Genomic DNA, 12,979 nt, shown 5'->3' with positions numbered 1-12,979 from the left:
TGGCACATTAAAACTAATCGCTTAACCATTGTGACAGCTGCGGAGTTATGTCAAACACTCTAGGTTACAGTGTCGCCACGGCATAAATATCACAAGGCAGGCTAGTAACCTATGTAAACATCTATTTTGGATGTAAACATGTGACGTCGTTCTTATCGTTTTTCACATTGTTCAAATTGGTGTGGATTACTAGATCACATATGAACGATTTGAATTACGTCATCAAAAAGCTGTCAGATTTCGGGAATATATCACCTTCTGTACACCGTGAGTGTTGCTATCAGTTTATTTCATAGTTATATTAATGACCCTTGGCTAAAAATGTGCACCATTAATCTGATCCGCTCACAGTAAAATTCCCATTCATCCGGCAGACTTGAGTGCGGAGCACATGAATTGAAATTATTTTCTTCTATTTGCTTCCCATTATTCAGTGCATACACAAATAGAAATCATAACGAACAACAAAGAACGACGACGGTGACGAAAAACTCATTAGCCGGATGAAGCCCCTATTTTTTTTATCTTTCAGCTAATCATTCTCGTTACTTAGGACGAAACAGAAGAGAAAAATGTTGGGAGAAATCGATACACAAGAACGGAGAAGGCAATGTAAGAAATAAAAGTTTTCTTCTTAGACATTTTCTGCTCTTGCAAAAGTAAGGACAAGTAAGTCAAAACGCATCGGTACATAAATTCACGGCTCATAATATTAAAATTACGTTACTGCATAATTTCCCTTTGTCTATGGAATCTTTTGTGTATATCTATGGTGTTCTCCATATGATGGCAATACACAGTAGTTTCCAAAGATTTCCAAACAAAATTTACAAAATTTACAAAATTTACAAAATTTACAAAATTTACAAAATTTACAAAATTTACAAAATTTACAAAATTTACAAAATTTACAAAATTTACAAAATTTACAAAATTTACAAAATTTACAAAATTTACAAAATTTACAAAATTTACAAAATTTACAAAATTTACAAAATTTACAAAATTTACAAAATTTACAAAATTTACAAAATTTACAAAATTTACAAAATTTACAAAATTTACAAAATTTACAAAATTTACAAAATTTACAAAATTTACAAAATTTACAAAATTTACAAAATTTACAAAATTTACAAAATTTACAAAATTTACAAAATTTACAAAATTTACAAAATTTACAAAATTTACAAAATTTACAAAATTTACAAAATTTACAAAATTTACAAAATTTACAAAATTTACAAAATTTACAAAATTTACAAAATTTACAAAATTTACAAAATTTACAAAATTTACAAAATTTACAAAATTTACAAAATTTACAAAATTTACAAAATTTACAAAATTTACAAAATTTACAAAATTTACAAAATTTACAAAATTTACAAAATTTACAAAATTTACAAAATTTACAAAATTTACAAAATTTACAAAATTTACAAAATTTACAAAATTTACAAAATTTACAAAATTTACAAAATTTACAAAATTTACAAAATTTACAAAATTTACAAAATTTACAAAATTTACAAAATTTACAAAATTTACAAAATTTACAAAATTTACAAAATTTACAAAATTTACAAAATTTACAAAATTTACAAAATTTACAAAATTTACAAAATTTACAAAATCTACAAAATCTACAAAATTTACAAAATTTACAAAATTTACAAAATTTACAAAATTTACAAAATTTACAAAATTTACAAAATTTACAAAATTTACAAAATTTACAAAATTTACAAAATTTACAAAATTTACAAAATTTACAAAATTTACAAAATTTACAAAATTTACAAAATTTACAAAATTTACAAAATTTACAAAATTTACAAAATTTACAAAATTTACAAAATTTACAAAATTTACAAAATTTACAAAATTTACAAAATTTACAAAATTTACAAAATTTACAAAATTTACAAAATTTACAAAATTTACAAAATTTACAAAATTTACAAAATTTACGAAATTTACAAAATTTACAAAATTTACAAAATTTACAAAATTTACAAAATTTACAAAATTTACAAAATTTACAAAATTTACAAAATTTACAAAATTTACAAAATTTACAAAATTTACAAAATTTACAAAATTTACAAAATTTACAAAATTTACAAAATTTACAAAATTTACAAAATTTACAAAATTTACAAAATTTACAAAATTTACAAAATTTACAAAATTTACAAAATTTACAAAATTTACAAAATTTACAAAATTTACAAAATTTACAAAATTTACAAAATTTACAAAATTTACAAAATTTACAAAATTTACAAAATTTACAAAATTTACAAAATTTACAAAATTTACAAAATTTACAAAATTTACAAAATTTACAAAATTTACAAAATTTACAAAATTTACAAAATTTACAAAATTTACAAAATTTACAAAATTTACAAAATTTACAAAATTTACAAAATTTACAAAATTTACAAAATTTACAAAATTTACAAAATTTACAAAATTTACAAAATTTACAAAATTTACAAAATTACAACCGAAATTTCGGCATCACCATACCAGTGGTTGTAGATTGTTTAACCATTTGGAGCCGGAGGGGTCATATATGATCCCAACATAGAAACGGCTGTATAAATTCACCCATTCGATAAAACAGTATACTTTATTCGGCAAAGTTGGTGCAAATTGAGTCCTCTATTAGGGAAAAATTGAGATATTTGTCTTTGGGACTTCATTGATAACCTAGAACATCCTGAACACCATGAAATTTGGAAATACAAAATAATTGACATACCAGTTGTTCTAAAAGCTAAACTTGGATGTGAGTTTCGTTTACATGTATCCATTTAGCCTTCATCAAGAATATCAAAAGGTGTTTTATATTCTGGGATGTTCTAGGTGTTCCAAACTGGCCTGTAGTGAAGTCCTTCAAATCTACAAGAATAATTTTATGTATTTTCGCCACAACTAATAGCATTGCATAAGATACTGGGATCCGTGAAGCTCTTGAGACTTACAAAGTGATTTATAGACGCTATAGGGATATTCCAGATCAGCCAAACTACCTTGGAGTTCAGGACTTCAGGTCTACACTCGTAACAGTATCCATATCTGTTAAACTGAGAAACGCTCCATAATCAACCGCAGTTAGTGGAACAATCTGAAGTCTACTTTTTTATTATTAACCTTTGGGACATTCTCGGTCGTCCAAACTGTTCTATATGAAGCCCTTAAAATCTAGAAGAAAAACTTTGTGTTTTCACCATAAATAATAGCATAGCATCTGCTGAGATCCGTGAAGCTCTTGAAATCTCAAATGTCATTTAGAGACACTATGGGCATGTTACAGGTCAGCCAAACTATCCTTGAGTTCAGAACTTCAGGTCTACACTCGTAACATCAGCTATATCTGACATACTGAGTAACGTTTCATAATCAATAGCGGTGACTGGACCAACCTAAAGTTTACTATATATTTTTGAACCTTTGGCTTTTTTTAATTTTTATTAACGTGTATTTTAACTTAAATGCTAATTCTACACTCGAACCTTTGGCACATTGAGAGTCGTCCAAACTAAACTTCAGGCTCTTGATAGTAACAGTGGTTAATCTCATAATGAACTTTTGACTGTAATCTGTAATGATAGTTTTGAGATATTCCAGATCAACATCACTACTACGGAGACCATAGCTTCAGGTCTACACTTGTGATAATAGCTTTTGCCACTACGTTAAGGTGTTACATAATCCACTGTACTTACCAAAGCAGTTAGAGAAACAATACGCGTTGTTATATATTTTTGGGTTATTATGGGCTCCTTACTGTTATGAAGCTAAGTTGATAAAAAAAAACAACCACTGTAACTTTCAGATGACTTGTTGGACATGATAGATAACAAATCATACCTATAAATGAAAGAAGTTACCGTTACACTCGTAAACTTTAGGATCTAAACTCAAGAACAGTTTGGATAACCTAGGATATTCCGACTGATCTGATACTATTTACCTTTCAGAAGAGTTACTGGACATGATAGATAACAAATCGCAGCTTGGTATAATGAAAGAAATTACTGTTACACCCGTACACTTTAGAATCTAAACTCAAGAACAGTTTGGATACCTAGGATATCCCGAATGATCTGATACTGTCTATTGAAATTTCAAAAGACTTACAGGACATAAAAGATTACAAATCGTAGCTTTGCATAATGAAAAAAGTTACCGTTACACTCGTAGACTTATGGATCTAAACTCAAGAACAGTTTGGATGACCTAGCATATCCCGATTGATCTGATATAGTCTATTTACCTTTCAGAAGACTTGCTGGACATGATAGATTACAAATCGCAGCTTCGCATAATGAAATCAGATACCGTTACACCCATAGGCTTTAGGATCTTAACTGAAGAATAGTTTGGATGATCTAGGATATCCCGAATGATCTGATACTGTCTATAGAATTTTTAGAAGATTTATTAGACATGATAGATTACAAGTCGCAGCTTTGTATAATGAAATCAGTTACCGTTACACCCGCAGACTTTACGATCTAAACTCAAGAACAGTTTGGATAACCTAGGATATCCCGACTGATCTGATATTGTCTAATTACCTTTCAGAAGACTTGCTGGACATGATAGATTACAAATCGCAGCTTTGTATATTGAACCAGTTACCGTTACACCCATAGACTTTAGGATCTAAACTCAAGAACAATTTGGATGATCTAGGATATCCCGAATGATCTGATACTGTCTATTGAATTTTCAGAACACTCTCTGAACATGATGCATTATAAATCGTAGCTTTGCATAATGGAAGAAGTTACCGTTACATCCGTAGACTTATGGATCTAAACTTAAGAACAGTTTGGATTACCTAGGATATCCCGAATGATCTGATATTCTCTATTGAATTTCCAGAGGACTTGCTGGACATGATAGATTACAAATCGCAGCTTTGTATAATGAAATCAGTTACCGTTACACCCGCAGACTTTACGATCTAAACTCAAGAACAGTTTGAGTGACCTACGATATCCGGACTGATCTGATATTGTCTATTTACCTTTCAGAAGACTTGCTGGACATGATAGATTACAAATCGCAGCTTTGTATAATGAAATCAGTTACCGTTACACCCATAGACTTTTGGATCTGAACTCAAGAACAGTTTGGATGATCTCAGATATCCCGAATGATCTAATACTGTCTATTGAATTTTCAGAAAACTTACGGGACATGATAGATTACAAATCGTAGCTTTGCATAATGAAAGAAGTTACCGTTACAGCCATAGACTTAAGGATCTAAACTCAAGAATAGTTTGGATGACCTAGGATGTCCAGAAAAACTATTCCGCATAATATTCTACCATTTTTATACTATTGAATACCAAAACTACAGAAAAACGTAGAAAAAACTCCAGAAGAACGCTTGGAAAAATTCCGGCTTCAAAGGGTTAATGAAGTGTGTGATGTTTTCGATTTTGATATAAGTAAACTAGATTTTAATATAGGTAATTAAATTGATTACCGTCGATGGGGGTGACAATGGGTCTGGGGGGTGAGATTGGGTCAAAACGGAGAAACAAAAAAATTGAAATAGCTCATCAACTATCGCTAATTTATATTGAAAACTTTATATTATTTCAAAGAGAAGATGTTTTTACACATCATGATGCAGAATAAGATGTTTAGCAATAATTGTTTTTTTGATAAAATTTTGTGGCTAAACTTATATGATGAAACTACTAGTAAATAACTTTGAAAAAATTTCTCCTTCGTAATGTTTCACACAAGTACCTAACCATAAATTTTCTTATAAGTGGTTAGCTGTAGGTATTACCTGGTTGATGCAACGAAAAAAGCGGACTGTCAGTGCGCTTTTCATTTAAAAATTCAATATTTTCGACCCTATGTCTAAATATTAGGAATGGGGGTGAGATTGGGTCAAACAAGTTATCGAGTGCACATAACCTTAACCAAAAATTCAACTTGTTATCCAGTCCCCATTTGACGTTAGAGTGGTGCCATGTTTACCGTATCTTCATAAAAGCACGTTTTTTTTCGAAAATATGTCGAAGAAGTGTTAAGCGAGTGTGTTCATACGTTTAGTGCCTAAAATCATTTATAACAATAAACCCATGCGTTTTTACAGCTCGTCTGATCATCAGCCAATTTTTAGTGTACTGCAATATCGTAAGCTTACAAAATATACTTGATAGCGTTTTTCTACTCCACTCATTTTTTAAATTTTAAGGAAATATCGTGAAACTACCAGACAGTAGTGGCATCCAGGAAATACCGGGCCATAAAACCGGTAACATGACAAAATTTCGGAACACGAACGAACGTCGAAAAATATCATGTTTTTTTTTCAATAAATCTTTTAATGCGCCTCTCCCTCGTTGTAATTCCCCCTCCTCTCATGGAGGTTGAAACTTTGAATGAGGATGATTATGGTGGCTAAAAATGGCGATACAACATCAAACTTTATTTTATCAATTTTCAACCATTTTTTCGATTGTATTAGCCCTTTTAGGTGCATTGATCATCTTTTAAAATTACCTAAGTTTTTATTCGTCATGGTTACATTGTATTTTAAGTAGGTTTACTAGATATGATCAATAAAAATAACTTGTATTCTTAGATAGGCGACTTCGAATACTTTGACCCATTCTCACCCCCTCTAAGGGGTGAGATTGGGTCAATTTTCAATCATTTGTAGTTTAGTAGACAATTCATATAATGTGATATTTTCTTGCCAAACTATCATTACCATATAGAAGAGTATGCATACATATCAAATAAAAAGTTATTCTAACTTCAACTGCATTTGTTATTTAACAAACAATCTTTGAGTATCCTTCTTTGACCCATTCTCACCCCCAACGACGGTATCCAACTCTTCATGTCAAAGGATGTATTTAGTCTTATGGATTAACATCTTCTAAGAAACTTTATAACAAAAATGAACGGTTAAAAAGTTATTAAAAAGGCGCACACAATCTATTTTTCCGATTTTGTGCGCTACACTGTAAAGTGGTTTCCGACTATTTTGTATTTTGGTCAGCCATCTTCGTGTCCAAAATAAAATCTTTTGCCTGTACAGAGGTCTTCCTAATTCTAAAATTACCTATATGCATGATTTCAGATAATCAATTGTGATAGTACGCCCTTCTTCGCTTTGCCATGTTGATTGTGACTTAAAATTTGGTGAGTTTTTATGTTTTAGTGTTTTATATACAGTTCAGTCGTCCTAATATGGATGCATCATTTGTGACCGTTTACTAATAAAGTACTAAACTACGACTTGAGTATTGTCATATAGGCATAGGTAGATATCGGAGGGTACAAACTCACCTTTCCGCTGGTGCTACCGGTGCCACTCGATGACAACGAGGAGGAGCCACCAATGCTTCCGTCCATGCCACCTCCGTTGGCGGCATTGATGTCGTTGCTTTCGATCGTTCGCTGGTACTTGGCATTGAATGCGTTCATCCGGTCGGCCATCCGCTGTTGCTTCTTCAAATCCGACGCCAGGCTGTTGGCATCTGTTGTTGCAAAAATAGAAAACAGAAAGGCAAACGAGGAGTGAGCAAGTGGTGAATAGATTAAAGAGCTTGAACTATTGGCTTCCTGTCGATTGTAAAAGTAATGTCGAACCTTGCTTTCGGATATCTGCATAACACAAGAGATCAGAAGATAGTCAAAGGGTAGAAATAAAACAAAAGCCTACAGTATAAGAAAAAGCGGTAGGGTCCGAGCATGAATACTTCTTTAACATCAATATTTTTTGTCGGAATTTTCTTCAAACCTTCAAGTCCATCGAAAGGTCTATTAAAATGCATGATTTTTTAGTCTTTGGGAATGAGAACGAGCATCGATGCTCAAACAATTTCTAATCAATTTAACTATCATGAGAGGGGACTGTGTAGCATGGTTTGGAAACATCTCCATAGTATTTCATCACCCAATTCAGCCTGTCATATCGTGGTAGTGGGAACAAAATGCTCCAATCTAACTACCCAGCAGACATTTCCTGCTTCTCAGACTCTGTGCCTAGGGCGGAGCTAAACGTGGACAGCCAAGAATCACCCATCAATCACATCATCAAAAAGAAATTTGTTCAATCAGCTGGAAGTTTATGGGCAATTAGTTTTTCGGGTGTGTGTATGTGTCGGTTGGATGCTGACCGGCAAAACGAACCGACGGCAATGCTACACCGGGAGCCACCATGTGCTTCCGTCATCGATGGCTTCTGAGTTCTATGAAGCGTTCCACTATTGACACTGACTGCCTATGCCTACCTATGGGTTGTGGGAGGTTAGCTCTAATTAGTGCGGATTGTACTGGAAGCTGGAAAAAGCAGTAAGTAGCAGACATCTGAACGTGGATGGATCCTGCTTGTATCGTGCTTCCGTGTTTTTGCTGCCAACCTAGTGGAATAATCCGCCCTAATGCAATTGAGCGCAAGGTACCGTACAGTGGGGTGATTAACATTGATTAACATTGATTTTCTGATTTTTTTTTCTTAATATTATTCTACGGTGACAGTATTTTCTATGGCCAAATGATGAAAATAGGTAGCTAGTGGTAGGATCTCAGTCATAATTCATTTTATTTTTGGTTCAACAATGTTTCAAAGATATGATTTATTAGGCCAACAATTACTGTTCGCCACAAAAATCGATGCACAGCTGCTTCTTTTACACTGACTGCTTGATCGCCCAACAGTATACTCTCTACAAACCTTTTCCTGCCTGTTCAGCACAACTTGTCTGCAGTGCTCCAAGATTTTTTTCTGAGTTAACGAGATTTTTAGACCTGGGGTAGTTCATCTCAGGACCCCAATTCGTTCTCCATCTGTCATTGCTGGTCTCGATCGATTGTATGGATGTGTGGGCACGCTGTATTCGTGGCATTTCTGCAGCACCTGGCGCATGGCGAACATCTGGTCCGTTGTAGCGTGTTCATCCATAAATCCAGCTTGATATTGCCCCACGAACTCTCTCGCAATCGGTGATAGAGGGCGGCATAAAATTTGAGAGAGTATCTTGTAGGCAGCGCTCAGTAGTGTGATCGCGCGGTAGTTCCCGCAATCCAACTTGTCACCCTTTTTGTAGATGGGACACACGATACCTTCCATCCATTCCTCCGGTAATACTTCCTCCTCCCAAATCTTGGTAATGACCCAGTGTAATGCTCTCACCAGTGCTTCTCCACCGTATTTTAGAAGCTCGCTTGGTAGTTGATCTGCTCCAGCGGCTTTGTTGTTTTTCAATCTCTTGGAGATCAGGGGCTGGAAGTCTTTCGTCCTGTGCACATACAGCTAGATCTGTTACCACGCCACTTTGGAAACTGGCAACGTCGAAATTGAGGTGGTCATCGTAATGCTGCCGCCACCTCTCGACCACCTCACGCTCACTCGTGAGAATATTCCCGTGATTATCTCGGCACATGCCGGCTTGTGGCACAAAGCCTCTGCGTGAGCGGTTCAGCTTCTCGTAGAACTTTCGTGTGTCCTTAGCGCGGTACAGTTCTTTCATCACTTCGCGATCTCGTTCTTCCTGCTGGCGCTTCTTCATCCGGAAGTTCTGTCTGTTCCGCGCCTGTTTGTAGCATGCCTCATTCGCTCTAGTACGGTGTTGCAGAATTCTCGCCCATGCTGCATTATTCTCGTTTTTCAACTGTTCACATTCGCCGTCGTACCAGACGTTTCTGTGATTCGGAGTCGCGAAGCCTAGTGCTGTAGGCGAGGTAGTACCTATGGCGGATCGGATGTCCCTCCAGCCATCTTCAAGTGTAGCTGCGTCAAGCTGCTCTTCCGTTGGTAGGGCCACTGCTAACTGTTGCGCGTAGTCTTGAGCCACTTCTACGTTACGCAGCTACTCGATGTTGAGCCGCGGCGTTCGACTTCGACGCGTGGTGATAACTGTCGAAAGTTTTGAGCGCATGCATACAGCGACTAAGTAGTGATCCGAATCTGTATTCGCACTGCAGTTTTTTCCGGACATCGGTTATATCCGAGAAGAATTTACCGTCGATTTGAACGTCGTCGATTTGGTTTTCTGTTTGATGGTCCGGTGATCTCCGGGTAGCTTTGTGGATATCTTTGCGGGCGAAGAAGGTGATTCGGACTACCATACCACGGGAGGCTGCAAAGTTTACGCATCGCTGGCCGTTATCATTCGATACGGCGTGCAGGCTGTTTCGCCCGATTACCGGTCTGTACATTTCCTCCCTTCCTACCAGCGCGTTCATGTCGCCGACAACGATTTTCACGTCACGCGGCGAGCAACCATCGTATGTTTGCTCTAACTGCGCGTAGAACGCTTCTTTTCATCATGTGGTCTCCCTTCGTGTGGGCAGTGGACGTTGATGATGCTGTAGTTCCAAGTTTCCAATCGTAGTGCTTATTTCGTCGCGTGGGTCTTTGCCGATTTTATCGAGTCGTATTTTCTCCTATGTTATACGCAATGGGAATTTTCACGGGTGGCTGATTGGACCTACGCCAACACTCCTGTCTCGCCGGAGGGCCATCGTGCCAGTTCTGTTTAATGTCGTAACCAACATTGGGACGACCACGCTGATGGGGCTACCACCTTGGATCTAGCTGGGCGTGGTGCAGCGTTTCCTACTCAGCCGTTGGATGCCAGAACAGACGCTGTTTGAGCCGCACCTCCTTGGTGAACAGACGCTCGGGTCGTACCTCCTCAATCTAGCTGAAGTTAGAAGGAAAACAGTGCCCAGGCTGCACTACCAGCTAAGCATACAACTCTTAGCTGGCAGTTTTTGTCACCGCTTGACCCGTGGATGCATGAGGTAGGAACATGTGAGGACCAGAACTATGTTGGACGCTCTTCTTATCGACTCACCGTTTTGCAGCCCACGTGACTATCATGCCGAGGACTCAAGTACAGCAGCTGAGTGCTCTTGCGTAACGCTTGCGGCGTTATGAAGAATGCTCGAAGTGAAAGCAATAAAACCGGATGATGATGGTGAACCTTGCCCAACACAGCTACACGGTGAGGTGTGGTTGGCAGAAGAAGAGTGACAGTGTAATGGAATCGAAGACAAGACCGCAGTTGTATTAATAGCTGAAGATATATGGTAGGCTACCCTGTATACCAGGAATTGGGTTGCACTAGAACATGATTTCATAGTTTGCTTAGACTAGCACTACACCTACTTATCTCACCTATCGGAGCACCTGTTCGGGTGACAAAGTCGTCAAGAGGGACGAGTACTCGGAAGACTTTAAGGCGATGGGCAAAAATCTTGGAGCTCGTAGGTTTTGGAGCTAACGTACTCGTTTAGGCGAAATGAATGTCGAGCTCAAGCGCAACAAAACGCACAACGGCGAACCTATACAAATGTTTGACAGAAGAGGTCCTTGGTGAGGGTGTCGGGTGAGGGCTCTTACCAAAGAAGTAACTCTTTAGGTCAAAAACCTAATCTAGATCTCGGATGCGGAAGAGAACGTCACGGCACTACGGCTACAGTGCAGATGGCCACCGCAGCCGTTCGGCTACGGAAGGGCCCGGCAAGAACACAGGTAGCCTTAGATGAGCTACCAACACGGACGCTAACAAGTCCATTAAGGAAAGCTTAAACTGGGTTGGTCAGTATGCCAAATAACTTTGCACGAGCCACCGAAGGCTTGCTTCAAATGTCTGGAACCAGGGCACCACATATGGCACTACAAAGGCGGTGAAGACCATAAGGCATTGGGCAGTAGGGATTACAGCCTCGGGGCCTGACCAACCCGATCACCGGATAAGGATAGATCTATTAACCACAATTCAAGGTGTCAAGCGACCCGTGCCGAGGAATGAGTGATTGAGGGGGTGAAAAAGATTCTCGATCATTAACGGAGCCTGTGGGGTACCTGGGGACCCCCCAGCATTTCGTCCCTTACCGCGTTTATGTAGGGCTCTGGCGTGGTGGACCTCTTTTCCCGTCAAACTTAAATAAACATAATCAAACAGGAGGAAGTGGTACTGGCGAGGCTAACCCCTTCGCAAAAGTGGGCTGGCGAGGTCTCCGTTAAGGAGAAGCGAGGAGGTAAGAGCGAGAAGCTGCGCACGCAGCTCCAGAGTGGGAGCTCCGATCCATTCCCCGGCTAGCCTGCCGGTGAAGATATGGGATGGAACGTGGTTGATGAGGGCCATCAATCAAACGAGAGAAGGACTAACCGCGATCGAGATGGCTGAGCAGCATCTTGGCAAATTCATCGGCCTTGCGACCACAACGTCTAACATAAAGAAGGATCTGAAAACGGCCCTGTTGCTACTTCGTAAGTCGATGAACGATGCCAAGCAGGATCACGTGAGACTCGTGAAAACTGCAGTAAGGACTGTTCAATTTATAAAACGGACAACTTGCTTGAGTGATATCTTTTTTATTTTTCAATAAAATCATTATCAGTTTTTTGCATAACTTTCTGTAGCTATTCTCAAATGTGGGAAAAATATAACATTAAACGAAATGTTCTTTATTGTGTAACTGAAGCGGTTTTCGTAAAACATCAATAAAAACCCATTTCTAAAAATTCGACATAACTTTCCACATACTTAACATGCACATTTTCATGAAGTTTTTAATGTATTGGACAATCTTATACTATTCTACAAAAGGTGAAGCTCAATAGTTGATCAGTTATAATGCACCAAGCATTCTCCGGCTTGATATAGTGAGTTGCCTTGTTTTCATAAAAAAATATTAAAAAATGTTCATTTAAGTCCTGTGTTGCAATAGCATCACGGATTCGGCTAAAAATTTGTCCAGAGTAGAAGAACATTGCTCTCTGAATGATACAGAAGAAAAATTTACTTTTAATTGCATTTTTCATCAAAAAATTAATCCATAAAGATGGTCATATTAAAAAAATTCATACTTTTTGCTCCATTGATGCTGATTTTCGACTCTAGCGAATCTTGTTTATATTTATTTTCAACAAAGTTGTTCCTATGTTATCATACACCTTATTTAAT

The 12,979-nt window shown here is 37.0% G+C and overlaps 1 protein-coding gene across 2 annotated transcripts in view; it reads right to left on the bottom strand.

The window, feature by feature from the left end:
* Positions 1-12,979, bottom strand: part of LOC109621537 (proteoglycan Cow) — a 626,835-nt gene that overhangs the window by 73,009 nt on the left and 540,847 nt on the right. For both annotated transcript variants that reach the window (XM_062846230.1, XM_062846231.1), the window contains one exon: positions 7,347-7,537. In XM_062846230.1, the coding sequence (XP_062702214.1) occupies positions 7,347-7,537 (191 nt within the window). The remainder of the gene's footprint in view (positions 1-7,346; positions 7,538-12,979) is intronic.

Source organism: Aedes albopictus, chromosome 1 (assembly GCF_035046485.1).
Source record: "Aedes albopictus strain Foshan chromosome 1, AalbF5, whole genome shotgun sequence".
NCBI classification, from domain to species: domain Eukaryota; kingdom Metazoa; phylum Arthropoda; class Insecta; order Diptera; family Culicidae; genus Aedes; species Aedes albopictus.
The sequence above is the reverse complement of the archived record's forward strand: the minus strand, read 5'-3'. Positions and strand labels throughout refer to the sequence as shown.